General features: G+C 36.8%; 1 protein-coding gene across 2 annotated transcripts in view; it reads right to left on the reverse strand.

The window, feature by feature from the left end:
* Positions 1 to 435: 435 nt before the first annotated feature.
* The window catches only part of gucy1a2 (guanylate cyclase 1 soluble subunit alpha 2), a 39,885-nt gene continuing 23,254 nt past the window's right edge, over positions 436 to 17,066 (reverse strand). Inside the window, exons 5-10 of one of the 2 annotated variants that reach the window (XM_023351493.1) lie at positions 13,755 to 13,967; positions 12,710 to 12,982; positions 11,447 to 11,590; positions 5,427 to 5,581; positions 3,007 to 3,249; positions 436 to 2,881 (exon numbers count right to left, since the gene is read on the reverse strand). In XM_023351493.1, coding sequence (XP_023207261.1) covers positions 3,030 to 3,249; positions 5,427 to 5,581; positions 11,447 to 11,590; positions 12,710 to 12,982; positions 13,755 to 13,967 — 1,005 coding nt within the window. In that variant the 3' untranslated portion in view covers positions 436 to 2,881; positions 3,007 to 3,029. Of the gene's footprint in view, positions 3,250 to 5,426; positions 5,582 to 11,446; positions 11,591 to 12,709; positions 12,983 to 13,754; positions 13,968 to 17,066 lie in introns of both variants that reach the window. The other variant, XM_005809010.2, reaches the window with a different exon arrangement.

Genomic DNA, 17,066 nt, shown 5'->3' on the forward strand with positions numbered 1-17,066 from the left:
GCAATACAGGAAAAGTTTAGTCAGATTTTATACCAGACAGTGAAGAAAGAAATATTGTATATTTTTATACAGTATATGAAAATATATGTTTTCAGCTCTAAATGTAATCCATGGAAAGTCTTTAGATTTAAAGCTAACAATTTCCCATTTCACCATGTTTTACAAAAAATGGCTGCATGATCACATTTACTCACAACAATGTCCCTTCAAAGTCCAAATCCTCCTTACGCAAAGCTGTGTTAATGTGTTGATCCCTGGATAACATCTGTATTTTCAAACTCATCTGATGAAAAAGAATTATAATACAATAAGCCGACCGCTGCGGATAAACCACTGATGAGATGCTATGACTTTGACCCAAAACTGAAAAGTAAATCTCACACTAGAAAACATGAACAAGTCTGTATTTTTTAAATCAACTCTCACTTGCTCTATTCTCTGTTTAGTTTTATTAATAGTATAATTTTTTTTTACCATCTCTTTAATAAATCTGTATTCATCTATTTATTTATGACGTTATGTATGCATCACTGACAATGACATAATTCACCGCTCAGGTATGTTAAAAGCAGACACTTTTGTTATTCATTATTTCTTCTCTTCCAATAAAAAGTATTGCATTTTTAAGCTGGTGTCACTTTCCTTTACATTACTTGTGAAAAAGGAGCATATTAACATTGGTATTTTTTTGCATCCAACATACAGTAAGTGATTTTTCATATGGCATGTGTTTCAGGCTCCTACAATTAGCTAACGATCTTCCAGAATGACACACAGAAACCACGCTGTTACTTAGAAATCATGTCTAACCTGTGCTGGTGGCATCTTTGAAACAAACTGGCACATTTAGTTTGTTATTTCAAGTCCTGCTACATAATTTTGCAAGTTTATTTTTCTTTCAAAGCATGTATGAAGGATTATGGTTATAGAAATGACTTTCAGAGAAAAAAACTCAAAGTTTATTTTAAACTACGATGTAAGCAAGCACAGAGGAATGCCTTATTTAAACCTATGTAACCACTGTCATTTCTGAACTTGTTATGAACAAGTAGTGTGTTTAAAACAGCTGTGATGGGAATGTTTGAGTAAGTCTTATTACAATGAAAAGGTCTTCCTCTTCAACCAACTTTTCAATTTGTAACATCTGGGCTGAATTTCACAGGTCGTGAAAAATAGCAATTAAATAAATGTTAATTTAGAACACAACACAAATCTGTAAAGTCTCCAGTAAAATACTCTAAAGCCAAACTATCCAAAACCAATATTTCCACTTTATGATGACCAATTTTTAATGATCATGTTTGGATTTGTGTAGCACAGCCCGGGTTATTAACTCAGCAAGTTGAACTCAGTTTGCCAGCAAACAAGTCAACTTGAATTTTATTTACAGTTATTCCCAAAATGCATTCATAGCTCCACAGATTTAAGTGCAAAGTAATCTTTGAATTACCAGCAACTTCTTTTCCTGACTCACAGTAGTGTTAACATTTTTGGTGTGGTCCCGCTACTGTCCAGAGTTGAATCTAATGAAAAAAATAAATAAATCATTGAAGGGAGCTAATGAGCGAATGACCAGAACGATGGCAAGGTGACCTTTCAACTTGAAAGACTAGGAGGTCATAAAAATTAAGTCTAAATCTGTGAGGGGCATGAATCATTTTGGGCTTTTGTATCTTGGTTAAATTTTCACAGGGTAAAACAAATGCAGGATTTTTTTCATTAATTTTTATAAACACTGCAGTTAGAAAAAAAAGTACATCTTTAAGTTGGCTGTATGTTCAGTAAAACCTTTGATTCAACGTTCTTTCATATCTGGACTGAGGAACTGTGAACTGTGTCTGATTCCTCCTGTCAGTTCTACAAACTAAAACACACAACAATGTTATTCCTGCAGACATGAAAAGGGACATACCTGCACACAAATACCTGTTAGCATTGATGTCACCTAAACAAGATGCAGACCAATCTGGGAAGGTCCATCCTAAAAGCAAAGCTTTTCAGACAATGCTACATGTAGCTAAAAATGCTGATTAGTTGAATGCAAGTAAGCACGAGCTGGTAAATGCTGACAACAGCTTATCTTATTAAAAAGAGGCTAAAGCATGTAATACACTAAAAACAAATAATCACAGGTATAAAAAAAAAAATCAAAGCGTAGTTGCTGTGAGACATCTACATTTCTGTGTTATTAGCATTCTGTTTATCTCCATTATTACAACATTGTCTGCTATAGTTTGCTGAGGATCCAAAACAATCAGGGCTATAAGTTTGGATTAGTATGACTCTAGTTTGCATTCGTCTTCCAACGTTTACCTTTTCAAAGCAAATCCTCTTGTTGTTTCCTTGACAAATCCCAGCCAGCTGGCCGCCTGTCAACAGTTTGGAGGAGCAGCTCTTACGTTTAGTAAAGCATAACATGACTTACAGACAGATGAACATGAAGGAAACGGAGAGTTGTATCGTTTTCCATTACAGGTCTTTGTCGCACATGAGGGCATGATGGACAGCAAGTCATACAAAATTCATTCTTCAGCACCCACCTTATAAATGAAAAGGGGTTTTGTTCTGTTTGCAAATGGCTAATGAGGGCAACAGTGGTCATGAGTGTGATCGCTGTGAGTTTTAGCTCAGTTCTGTTTAATGTGGACAAGGGTCTGGGTGTTGTCTGAATGTGAACCGCCGCAAAGAGCCAGACACCAGTTCTGCAGCCGAGACATCCAGCTAGAACAGAGTTTTTGTCCAAAGGTTTTTCCACAATTTGCTTATATCAGTCCACCTCTTGGAGGATAGATAAAGGACTACTGCAGCTGCTGTCCCTTAAGTCATTTGAAGAATATCTCCACTGCTCAGGGAAGAGATGGGGACAGTTGTTCTCTTTCATCTATGATGAAAGCATATTTCACCAATCAGCTGTAAATTCCACTTTTTACATAGTGCATTTGCATAACCACAGATCTGCATGACTGGTTTCCTGTATGTTCATGTGATTCAAATCCAGTTGCTTACATTTTAAACATCTGTGTATGATTCTACAAACTGGTTTCTCTTAGAAACATTGTCCCAATGCTGTAGGAAACCTTCCTCATAGAGGCCGGAGGAGCCGAGCGAGAGCTGGTAAGTGAGGCGTGGCTGTGCGAAGTCCCTGCCTCCAGGAAGTAACACGTCCCTGGGATCTCTTTGGGAAAATTCTCTGGGAGCTCCAGCCGAGAACGGGGGATGAACGAAAAGGAGCGGTCATCTTTCAACAACCTATTGATAAAAGAACAGAATCAGCAGTTGTAAATAGTGTAAAACAGAATACAATAACATTCATTAGCTGTTTATCATGATAATTTCAGTATATATGATCATTTCTAACCTTGAATTTCAGAGCATCTATTAAGTTAAGAAAAATAAATCCCAAATTAAGAATAATTTTTTCTAATGACCAGTGCCACCATTATTTGAAAGCCTAGCCAATCCCTTTTAAATACATATAACTAAACTTTTTCTGAAAGCCACTCCTCAAATTTAATTAATTATTTAATTTCCCTTTGGGATTAATAAAGTATTTTTGAATTTAATTGAAAATGGAAAAATCAGCAGAACTTGAGCTTCAAGTAATCGAGATGTGAGCAGAAACGAATGTTGCCTATTTCTGACCAAAGCAACAACTTATCTCATGTTTTATTGTTGTGGTTCTAATGCTGAATGCACCAGGATTCAATTTTGGGTGCATATATCTTTCAGTTCTGTACCCACTCAGAATAAAGAAAATAATAGAAGTCAGAACAAGGCCATAAAACTCCGTCTTTTGCTTGAGACAGAAGTTTTGATAAACCTGTAGTCAGTTTCTCTGTCCTGCACACAGACTTTTATTTGCTAAGAAATCTATTCAATTTGAATCATTTTGTGATTCACAGTAGCTTTAACTACTAATAGAGACTGTTTTTTTGTTTGTTTTTTTACCATTACTGCAAAGCTAGTTTTGATGTTTTAAGGTAGAGTGTTGTTTTAAAGGGATAAGGAGATTAGAAGATTTTCTGAGGCCTTCGGGGAAAACATCTTTACTTTTTTTAAAGCCTAGTGAGGGCTGTCGCTAACACATTAATTTGAGTACCCACCATCCTGGCATATCACTGATCCACATTTTTCTATGTCCCCCACTGATTCGAGCAGTTCGTTGGACACAGAGATGTGGGTGAAGCTTTACTACCAGCTAAGCGAGATATGCCATCCACAAGTACCAACTGATAATCTGATGCCATTGAGACTTGCCTGAGAAAATGTTGTGTTTCCGTCAACGTTAACTAGTTGTCTGTCCCAAAACACTGCTGAGAGGCTATTTGTCTCTGCAAACTCAAGAGAAACTGTATTTTCACACCAATTCTGAAGCTGAGCCCAGGAAATAGCCCCTTTCTACTACCTGCTGTTATTCTGACACTCAGTCCCGACTGGTAACCAGAAGCTCATTCATCCAGAGACCAAAGCCTGTATTTGGCAGTACGTGTTACCTACTCCCTCAAAGTAACCCAGGCTGGTCCTCAGTGAGCCGAGGCTCCTGACGAAGAGAGAAAGATAAAGAGCATCCTTTTTTCACTGCCTGCTTACTGTGAACCAGACACCCAGGCACTGAGTAACTTGTGTTTCTGGTGGGAGAGGTGTGAATAAATCATTTATTAGTCCTTATTTTTCTTGTTTATGACATTTTATTTTAACTAATTATAAGTAAAGACACATTAGTTTGACTACTAATAGATTTGCATATGGATGTAATAATTAGTTCATGGTTATTTTCCTATAATATGAACACTGCATCATCACTGATTTGACAATAAATTGGAGCAAAGAGAAATTAAAGAAATATCCTGGTATTTTAAGTGTGTAATAGAATTATTACCTTTAAAAAGGAAAGATTTCACTTCAAATCAATGATTAGATTGATTAAGTCCTACCAACAACCTTTAGGATGAACTGAAAAATGGTTGCAGAAGAGAGGGTCTGCAACTCTGGTTGATGTTGAGAGATTGTGCAGAGGAAAGGTCAGAGATCCCACTCTATGTATGATCCATTGGAATGCGTTATAGTAGAAGACAAATTGGTAAAAAAAAACGTGTTGTATGAAGTATTAACAGTAGGATTTCATAACGTGTATTTAAAAAAAAAAAGCATTTATTTCTTAACTTTTGAAATGATTCCGTACTGAATAAATGTAATCATAGTAAAGGTTAGTTAGCTTTATGTTGTTCAAATATAGTACTGGAACAAAAGATTAATTCTATGGGTTTTTGACTCATCCCTACCAAGTACTTAAAAATGGCAAGCACCTTGTAACAGATGTGATCAAAAATGTTTCTTTATAATTTACCTTTAAATCTCTATGAAAAACAACATCAGGGCTTACTTTGTTTTATTAAAAACATGCATTTGTATATGCTGGTACTTACTGGTAGGTTGTTGGACTAACATTGATGCACCTTGGATGGCTTCCTGATTCAAACTTGCTGGCTAGAGTGACGTTGTTCCCAAACAGGCAGTATCGCGGCATTTTAACCCCAACCACGCCTGCCAGAACCGAACCTGTGTGGATACCTATTCTTAACTAAGAGAGGGAAGGAGAAAGACAGAAGGGAAGAGCAATTAGACTCATGACATGTCATGAAACTCCTGTTGAAGTTCCTTCTAACATCTAGAACAGAATATTGTCCTTGGGTTTAGATAAGAAGGCCAATCATACATGAGATCTCATGTTCAGCTCAGAGAAATGAAATTAGACAGATATCGAAAATAGAAACTGAGCCTCAGTGTGTCATGTCTGCAGCAGAGAATATGGGCAAACTCATTTAATTTAAGCCTGAATTCAACCCAACCTGGCCTCTAGAGTGACATGACACCAGGCACTGCAGAGCGTGCTCACAAATTAGTTTTCCGAGCTGAGCTGAACTGATGGAATTAATTACTGTACAGTACAAAAGCGTTCTTGTTTTGGGGCTAGAAGTACTATGTATGCTTTGGGATGAGTAATGGACATTGTAGCGAAGAGATCATAACTACATAATAGCTTGGATGTTGTTATCTAATCTCATATATACCCTGCAGCAACGGGATTTAAAATAGCATGAGAGTGAGAGGGAAAATTATCAATTCCTTCTCCCCCTGGTAACAGGTTTATGGTGCTCAATTTGTAATCTAGTGTGAATCTATACATAACTGCAGGCAGCGTGAAGGCCATCCTTCCAATTCAGGGCCACTTGATCAACTATTGATTTATAACAATTAGTTAAAGTTTACATGCTGCACATCACACACCAAACCCAGAGGAACCCAGTAGATTGTTAACAATTAATCTCAACATGCATTCCAGCACACTGCGATGGAGTCATGGCAACAACAGCTGAGGGTTGTAGTGAGATAGCGCTAGCAAATGCAAAGGCAATGGAGAGAAAGGCAAAGTGAACCTATAATTAGATGGTTGGACCTTGACGGTTCAGGGGGAATGATAAAGAAAATGAAACAGACAGCAAGGGAGAACAAGGATGGCAGGTGCACCATTGTGACCTATTTTTGTGGCTAAATCGCATACAGACGGCTGTATACTTGCCTGTCTTTACAACAGACAACCACTCAGACAGACACATAAACATACACACACACATCTGCATCTGTGCCCACTGTTCTCTTTATTTCTGAGCCTTAAAATACAAACAGTAATAGCCGTACACTCTTCCCCTCTGTTTCGCCGTGAGTCAGCATCCATTGCACATGGCCCTCATTGAAGTCGAAGAGCAAATGCCGCAACGGCACTGGCAGCCAATCACAGCATAGCCTCTGGCCATGCTGACAAACAGATAATAGATACAGAGATAGACTGAAAGGCATGCTTCTCCGCATCCACATGTGCCAGCTCACACGCTTATATTCAGACTCGAAAGCTGCACCTCAGCTTTCGAGTCTGGTGTCTACAGCTTTCACTCCAACTTTGAAGTGGCAACGTTCTGCTGCAGTGTTAACTGGCTATTTAAAAGCCAAAAGAAAAAAAACATAAATAAATAAAAGAACATGGGAAAAATGGGTGTGATTTAAGTCCTTAAGATGGCTGAGAAATAAATTACCCAAATGTACGTAGATAGCATTACATTCATTGCTGATCTTGTTTGTGCCTCTGATAATTGCTTAACCAGTAAGCCTTGCATGGTACAAAAGTAATGATAACATTTAAATCACAGAACCAAACATAAAACAGTGATTCAACAAACAACTTGAATGATCAACATGTTTGCATTATGTTTGATACTCTACAGTAAACATAGTTAGCTTAGCACAGAAGGGTGACAAACAAAAAATTGGAAAAAGACTTGTTTCTGACTTTTGAAACACCTTGTCCATAGAAGAACAAAGAGATGCAGAGTGACAAATCAGCAAGAATTAACTGAAGTACAGACAGTAGATTGAAAAAATGTCAAGTGGGTAAATTAATTTTCAGCTTTGAAAAATGAAACAATGCAAACCACCAATAAGATGAAGATCCTGCTGTATGTCTGCTGCCAAGGGAAGGTTTGGTCCAGGGCATTTGGAGCTCAAACCTATACATGTCAATCAAGCAGAAGTCTAAGATATTAACAATTTAGACCCCACCAGGTATGGAAAGCCCCAAGTGCCACAATTCACAATTTAAAGGTCCAAAAATTCATATTTATCAATGTTAATAAATAATCTTTATTTACCTTAAATAATAAATTCAGTATATAATTTGTAATTATTTAATCCTTTATAATATTATTTTATCTATCCACATCACTGATGACTCAGTCACTCAGTAGGGCAAACACTGTTATGGAAATGGTTATTGGTCTGCAGCAGAGATTTTGTGCAGGTTAACTAATCGGATGTTTGACTTTTTCTTCACTGAGACAAAAGAAGCAATTCAAGATTAATTATCCTCAGCAGTTTGTAAATATTAATTGATTCTCTGTAAGGTTATAAAGAATAAAGAATAAATCAATACAATTCTTTCTATTAACTTGCATACAGTAAAATCTATATTTAGCTCCTGGAGGGACAAATGTGGTGCAAACTTAAAATTTGTTGCTATGGCATAAACAATCTGTTAATCGCTTTGTCACATAAAAATGTATCTTAAAATGAAAACCAACAAATTATGGCCTTAATTCTCCAACCATGTCCTTTAAAAAGTTTCTTGCAAGACACAGTGCTTGACTGTACCGATATCCACTTGTTATGACATGTTTTCATGGAGGAGGTGCAGATGTGTCCTCTCTGCAGCATGGACGGCATGCTATCCTTACAGCTTTGTAAACACTGGAAACTCTCTGTTGGACCAACTGAAATGACAGCATCTACAAATGCATCTTTGTCTGTATGTTCAGCACGTTTTTATAAAGCATTATGTAATAGCAAGTGTAAATGTGTTTCATGTGCTAGTCCCTTACGGTGTTCTTCATATTGTTACACGAGCATGTCGAATGGTGAGTTGTTAATGGGGTGAAAAGATTAGACTTAGCACTGCACAATCAAAACCTTTTGCTGCATACAGAAAGGCTGCAGTTGTTGAAACTGCATTATGACAGAAAAAATACACAGCTACTTTCGGTCAGCATGATCAGCCTCTGATCCTTTCTGAATGCAAACTGCAGCAGATGCTGCAGTTGTCTGGTAGATACTTTTACAAGAGTTTACTTATGAACTATTTTGTAGGCATTAAATTTCCTCCCCCCATCTAGAGGAAAAGACAAATGTTTGGCTCTGTTTTTGCTCTCTTAAAGCCACCTATCCATGCACTCATCCAGACAAACAATAAATAAATAACGTCTCATACTTTATAATAATAATAACATAGTGGAAGCAACATACAGTGTCTGATTACTATCCATGTTTTCCCCTTGACATTTCACACCTCAATATATTTCAGTGTCCTTGAATCACTCTGTGTCCATTTGTGTCTCACAAAGCATTTTCTCTCCATTCTCTCTCACATCTCTCATGCTAGTTTGCATAACAGTGAAACATTGGCTGGGCTGAGAGCACTTGCTGAACAGCATTTATCATCCTGAAGTGTTGAGTATCTGTATATCTCTGCTCTATGCCAGCACAAAATGAGTAGGATGGAAAAAATGGCAAAACAAAAATTCTAGGAAGGCAGAACAAGAACAAAACCCAGGGAAAATGTGTGAAAGAAATTGAGGGAGTGAGACACAGAAGATAAAGGAGCACCTTTTAGGAGGAGAAGAAGATAGAGAGGTAGAGGGAAACCAGAGAGAGAGAGAGCAAATGTAAGAGAAAAAGAGCAGGCCAGAAACGCTTGGCAAGGGCTTTCTATTTTGAGACAAATGGACCATGTTAGGACCACAGCGGTACACATAAAAGTGTCCTGTCTGTTTTTTTCAGCAGCTCCCTTGTCTCACCTTCTTTCACACTCAGTTGTTTGGTCCCTAACTATGCTATATAGATTTTGTGGGGAAAAAGACATAAATAAATGTTTTTAGGAACCAAATATCTGCATTTTCTTGAACATGTGGCAAAATTAATCATCTAAACAAAGACTGGACAAAGGTGAACATCTGGACCCTTTGTATCTTTTTTGTACCTTGTAAACATGTTCAAAACGTTAGAACTGAATCACATTTTATCATGTTACATACACAACCTTCAGAGTACTAACAAAGCATGCTGGGCAAATCAAGACCAATATCTTTTCACAATACCTCAGGTTTTGTTTGACTAGATGAAGAGTATCTGCAAACAGAATTTCTTAAGTCTTGCTTCTTATTTAAATTTCTGACCCGATCTAAGCCATTCCATTGTAAATTTGGCTGTAAATTAGTCTCTTTCTCAAGTCATTTGCATGACTGGACCGAATGGCTACCCAGAATTTAGATCCATACATCTTCACACAAGCTCTGACCAGGTTCCCTAATACTGCAGCAGAAGGGCATCCCCAAAGTTTGATGCCACCACCATGTTTTACTCTGCACCAAGACCAAAAAAATTCAGATTTTGTCTCATTTGACCAGAGTACCTACTTCCACTGAGTCGTATGCTTTGGGCTTCTTCTCAACTCTACCACTGAGTGTTTTTTGGTCTTCCTGCTGCGGTTTGCTCACTAATTTCCTCTAATAAATTTCTGAGGCCTTTAGTGCAGCTATTAAATTAGCTGCACTACAATTGCACTATAATGCAGACTAAATTATGCATAGGTGGACCCAAAAAACTAATACAGTAAGGTGTCTTGGATACATATACAGTATAAGCCACAATTTTCTGATTTTTATCTATCTTCATGTAGTCCTAAAGAACATTTCAGCAACTTTCATAAAGTCAGAGGTTAACTTTGTATGTACTTGCATTAAAGTTTTTTATCAGCTGACTCTTAAAAGTCAGTGTCTTACATGATGACCAAAAACAACAAAACAAACTCCAGGACTATAGAGATGTTAACAAATGAGCTAATATCCCAATGATCACAGGACTAATTACTTATATATCATAGTTACATAAGACTGCATGAGAGCCTGCTGAGCTTCTCAGGCTCCTTTCAAGTTTCATATGACCTTCAGGGGAACCAAACTGAGGACAAGCATTAATAAATCATTCTGTGTTTCTTTTATGTTCACCTAAGCTAACATGATGAATTCCTCTCACCGTGCTGTTTTATTTCTTCAGTAAATAAAACAGATGTCATTTTCTGCAGAGCAGCTCTCCTTCTGTCGCACCACAAAAATGGAAAAATATGTAGTTGTATCAACAATAACTTGAGTACAAAATGAAAGTGCACTCTGATTATCTGATCAGTGCTTCAGAACTATAACATGTTTAGTTTAGAATGGAGTTGACACAAAATTTCTAATAGGAAGTCTTTCAGAGGATCCTTTATGGTTGTTTGCTGGGCAGAAGCTCAAAGAAATTATTTTTGTGATAAATCATTACATTGAGGAAGCAATCTAGTCTAGTTACAAGGCAACCCCAAAACAGAACTACTATAGATTATTCAGCATGATTGACGGAACCAAAGTATATTTTTTTGTCTGCTTATTAATTCATTTATTTACATTATCTCTTAGTTGTCCATATCTCACCATCAGTTGTTTTTCAGGTATTCCTTCCTATGTTGTCCTTTCTGTAATATTCTGCTTAATGTGTTGTATTATAATTTGGAGCCATACCAAAGTAAATATCAGTTTCACTTGATTGTACAATAATTCAGAATAGTATTTACCCGCAGCTGGAAAATTACTAAAGGAATTAAAGGTTCATGAACCTTAAAAATTAAATAATGTTGTTATCCTTAAACAAACCAAGCAAATACATTATTATACATAAACCTTTCATATTCTCAAAGTGCTAGATGGAAATCATTTTAAACTGCAGGATGAAACAATTTCTCGTCTAGTTCAGTTATTTAACAACTCAATGCACCTGCATGGTAAAGGAAAAATGAAATTAAACTCACCTTGATAGGCTTCCCATCAGGCGTTAGTACTTCCTCAGAAAGCTCTATCATTTTTAGAGCCATGAGTGCAATTGGTTTTGCATGGCTTTCAACCTTCTTATGAAGTCCACCGGCCACACAGTAGGCATCACCTATTGTCTCAATCTATGTGGGAGAAGAAGGAGGAGCATGAGCATCCGTTATATCCTCTTTGTTAAGTCTGTTTAATTTTGACCAAAGCATAATGATGTGAAAAAGTTGTGACAGAGATGCAAACGTTTTTTTTAGTAGTAAATTGTGTAGAAAAACATTTTATTCCAATTTTTTTTATTTCATTCGCTAAGTATGTCATGCTCCTAGCATACATCTTACTGAGCTACACATAGCAGCACTAAAAGCTACACGTTCCTACCATCTATTAAAATATTTTAAAAATAAAAATAAAAGCAAGCTTCTTGGATTTATTATATGCAAAAAATAAAGCTAGAATTCAATACCAATGACAGACTCTGTAAAAAATAGATTTAGAGCAGACAACCAAAAAAAGGAAATCTGGAAATACAAACTGCTCTCATTAAAGCCTGCCACAGGCTAAATCATTTCGACAGTAACCATGACAATGGCGACATATGGGTGATTCACTCTCCTCTGGTGTCCTCCTGTTCCTGCTTGACACACAAACCAACTCCTCCATCGCAACACTCAAAACCCATCCTAATCACAGCCACTGTCTCCCTCCATCTCAGCATTTTCTCTTCCCATCTCTGCTATCTGCTATGTCACAGGTTTGACAACTATTACAAGAGAAGCCCATTTTTGTAGGAGAAGATGTCAGGAAGGTGCCAGAATCTTTGATAAGCTTTCACAGACTGGCTATTATTCACATTTCCAACACACACACTCACACAGTGCTTAAAAAGTATTTTGTCCACTCTACACTGACACTCCTAAATAAAATCAACAATTTTCCTGCAGAAGTCAAATGATTAAAAAGTAGACTTGTCTGTAATTTTAATCTGCATACAGACAAAACTGTTCTATGAAGGCTGTAAGCGTTAGTTGGAGAACATTAGTGAACAAACAACATCAGAAGTCTGTCTGGTATAAAACAACATATCAAGCTTTATGTAACATATCATATGAACTTCTCAGTTCATCATTCAGAAATGGTTATAGCATAGCTAGAAACATACCAAGACCTGGATGCCCAACTAAACTGAAAGGTTGGAGACCATTATTAAAGTGAAGAACGTGGAAAAGATGCATGCGTGTCCATTCACTGACCTTGTAAACATCCAGAATGCCACACTGGTAGTCGAAGCGCGTGTAAAGCTCGTTCAACATTGAGATAACCTGCATAGGTGTGCAGTGGGCACACACGGCTGTAAAACCCACGATGTCCGAGAACAGCATGGTGACATCATCGAATTTACGCGCTGGCACATGGTGGCCCTGCCACAGCTTCTGCGCCACATCACCCGGAAATATGGAATACAGGAGATCCACGGTCCTTCGTTTTTCTTCCTCCAGAGCCTGGTGTGTCCTCTCTAAGGTGGCCTGAGAAACGAGAGAGCGAGGTCAGGAGACGTGTTTCGCTGATGAAGCAGCAGATGACAAGAATGGTAAAAGCTAAGAGTAATGCGCCAAATGAAATCTGCCGCAGTACGTGTATACGTTTATTTTTAGCTGAGTATATCTGCTTGATTCTAACTTTTCTGAAGATCTAATGCTATAGTACTGTTCAAGCATGCAAAATATGATAGTTATTTATAGCTACAGCCTAGGGAAGGGAGGCGGGGTTGTTGCAGAGCCTGATGCATTGAGCATCCACTGAGTTGTTACAAGAAGCTTTGAAACCACATTTTTTACAGTTAACATGGCCGATGAATATCAGTTTAGTTTATTAAGTGAATTTACTACATATGCATTAGTGAGGTATGAAGCATCATACTGTCATCCCAGTTACAAGTTGCAATCTGCTGCTTATTTCTTAGAATTAAAGTCAAGAGACCAGATCTTGTCTTAAAGAGGTGATTAATGTGCAGACTCCAAAAAGCTGCTATGTGATTTGAATAATTTTAACTCCTAATGCTGAGAATTCAATGAATATTGGATGACAAATGGTCCTACTTATACAGAACCAATGTTACACAGAAGGATCCAATCATCCTAAATCACTCTTTGCTTAGGAGCCAATAATTTCATTATAAGTAATAACATTTACAAGTTATGGCAATACATCAGATCTTAAAAATACAGCAGTCTGTATTATTAGAAACTATATAGCAAGAAGCTTAATGCTAACATTTCTTTCTATGCTTTTGTTTACCTTTAGTTTGTCCATTCTCTTTTTTAGGCCATCCTGGGCCTTGGCTTGCTCCCCTACCAGGATAACATCTCGTGTGGCATCATGGATGGGGATGTCTGACAGATGGAGACCTCTGCCCATCAGCTCCTCTAGCTTATCAACACGCGGCGAGCCCAGAAACATCAAGGAGCAGGACTCAGGGACATGGATCATCTGACCTTTTAACTCCATAACCTGGCAGAAAAACAAAACAAGGAATAAAACTAATACATTCTCTAAGTTACATTCACATATTGGATCGTGGTTTGTGTTTAATGTTAACCTCTCGTTATAAAATAAACAATGAGGTCATGAATAGCTGTGTTTTGACTGCTTGCCTCCTACTGAAGTGTGAAGACAGAAAATTGTGGTCATTTTTTAATCAGACAATAAATTCATATCATGACTTATTACATGTAATACAACTGGTTTCAATTTTAACTTCTAACGGTCATGCTGCGTCAAGAACTCAGATATTTATAACATAAGCAAAATGACTTAAATCTGATTTTTCTTTTTTTTTGACAAAGCACAAGTGCGAGCCTTATTTTTCTAAAGAATATTCTATGCTAAAAATATTCTCAACACAGAAACACAGCCTTGGAGGCTGTCTTCCCAAAGTTAGTTTTCTGACATTAGCTACTTTTATAACAAGATAAGGAGATACCGATAGAACCTTGCCCTCAAACATGCTAAAGCATTCAGCAAATTCCCTTCTTGCTCCGTTTCATGTTTGATTGTGATATCTTAGTATTTGTTTGCAATCAGAGAAGCGGGACTCTAGGTATTGATAGCTTAAGTTGAAATAATGAATTATCAGTAACTCACAGCAGATTAACACGATGATCACAAGCAGCAAAGCGTTAATATTTGAGCATATGCATCATACATAAGCATAAGTATTATTTTCAGATGTTTCCTCTGAGGGGGTTGTTGATGTGACTGTTTGCATGTTCCATAAGAAAAAAATACTGAAACAAGCATGTCTTATTTTTAAAAGGCTTGTCTGTTTTGCGAGCTGCTCTCAGAACTATAAATGGAAGACTTTTTAAATAGATAGTGATGTTATTCTAATGCTTTCTTTTTTTGGGGATCTAATATAATTTTAGAAGTGATAACACATCAGTGGAAAAATGAAAGAAAAATCGATTTAGAAGACCAGATCCTGGACTCTGCATGTTGACATTAACTTGTTTCCGAATAAAGGCGAACCAGCTGCAGTTTTTTTTTGTTGTTTTTTATCCAATTCCAGTTTTCATAATTTGTGAAACTATTAAACTAAGACTGTGCCACTCATCAAATTGATCTTTGAATTTAAAATTGGACTGCAAATGATCATACAAGCAAATGGACAGAAAATTTTAATTATTTTTGCTGCATTCTTATTTTCAAGTGTATTTTTAATTTAATTTTAATAAATGTAATATGTTTTCTAATTTCAATATTAATCACTTTTTTTCCAATAATCAAGCTGGCAACTATAAGCTAAGCACCATGACTATAAATAATTTTTATAAGTTAGATCAAATTGAAAATGCCAATAAATAATAACCAGTTGTCTAATTGTTGGCATCATGGATCATCTTTGTTAAAAAAACAAACAAAAATAAAACATCATCCACTTGTCCAGAAGGATTTATTTTAATTAGCCATGTTACTTGAATGGCCTATTAAAGCATCTGCATTTGATTTAAGTCTGGACTTTAACTAGGCCACTGCAAAATTTGATCAATCATAATTCTGGGTAATTACTTTTTCACATGGAACCAAACTGGTTTGAAGGTTTTTTCTTGTAATAAATAAAATTAGAATTTCAAAACTGCATTTTCTATTTATGCAGAGTCTGATCTCAATGTTTGTTTGATGATGTGAAGCATAAGTGTGTCAAAAAAAAGTAAAAACAGACAAAATTTGTATGGAAGAAACACGCTTTCAAAGCACTGTAAGCATAAAAAAAAGATCACATCAGGTCAAGCTGAAAATCCGTTGATTCCGGTCACCACCCTGGAAATAGTTCATCCTCGCTACAGACTGTGTTTCTTACAGAGGGGTTTTCCCTTCGTGCTCAGTCAGCAAATATTTTCCCCTGAGAAAAATGTCATATAGAAGCATCCCCTAGAAGTTTTGTAGACTAACATTTAGACACATTTATTAGAAAACATTACATACAGGAGCGAGGAGCTCAAAACCAACTTTTATATTTTTGCTTAACGTACATGGAATAGCCTTAAACTACTAAACTAACAACATAGTCTACCTACATAATATCTTATTTTCTTTTACTTTCTCTCGTCTTCTCAGTCCCCCTGTTTAAAATCCTTCATGAGTCTCTCTGTATCTATGCTCTTTTCTCCATCTCCTCCGTCCCCTCTCTCAGGCTTTCTTCATAGTGTCAGATAGATTATTCCGCAAGTGAGCACGCTGCAGCCCTGTTTTATTTATAGCACAAGTCTCTCCTATGTCTGCATAAAACATCCAGTCTACAGCTTAATGTGCACAGTACCTCTCTACAAACATCCAAACATTACTAAATATTGTCTCTTACTGTGTTTCTTTTTATAGAAATTTAATATAAGTATAATTAGATGTGCAGCCTCCAACCCACTGGGTCTGAGCTGACCTAACCCAATAACCCCACATGCACTAATACCTTTACAGAAACAAGAATTGAGAAATCACTTTACCAGCTTTGGTGATTTGATTTTATTTTACATACACTACTGGAGTTTTAGGAAATATTCCCAAGAGCAATACAAGATCCAAAACACAAACACGCAAAAAACATATTGCTGATACGAACAAATGGCAGCGTGAGCAGCTGTTTCAGGAGGTTGCGTCTGGCCGAGTGGGAGGGCCACACGTCTGACATACTGAAAGCCATCTCCATGGAGACGGTGAAATCAGGGGAGCTAAAAACAAATTGAAAAACCTGCTTCAATGCTGCTTGGTCAAATAAATTAGCTCTCTCTGTTTTAAAAAGCTTTCCTCTGTTGGACATATGTATAAGAACAAAAAAAAATACAAGATAAGGGGATTAATGCTGCTGTGGTTATTCATAGGAAAATTCAAGATTTAGATAACAGAAGTTATGTAAACAAAAATGTCCAGAAGAGTAAGCTAAATCACAGCAGAACTGAATCATTTCTGTGTAAGGAAATTCAAATATCTTAGGTGTCAGCTTACAGGTCATGGGGTGTTTAGAACATAATCAATGTCAGTTATTAGGTACATACATTTGATCAGGGATCTCTGACCCCTATTGCAAGATGTGTTTTTAAAAGAGACTTAAAAACA

The sequence above is a fragment of the Xiphophorus maculatus genome, chromosome 18 (assembly GCF_002775205.1).
Source record: "Xiphophorus maculatus strain JP 163 A chromosome 18, X_maculatus-5.0-male, whole genome shotgun sequence".
Classification (NCBI taxonomy): domain Eukaryota; kingdom Metazoa; phylum Chordata; class Actinopteri; order Cyprinodontiformes; family Poeciliidae; genus Xiphophorus; species Xiphophorus maculatus.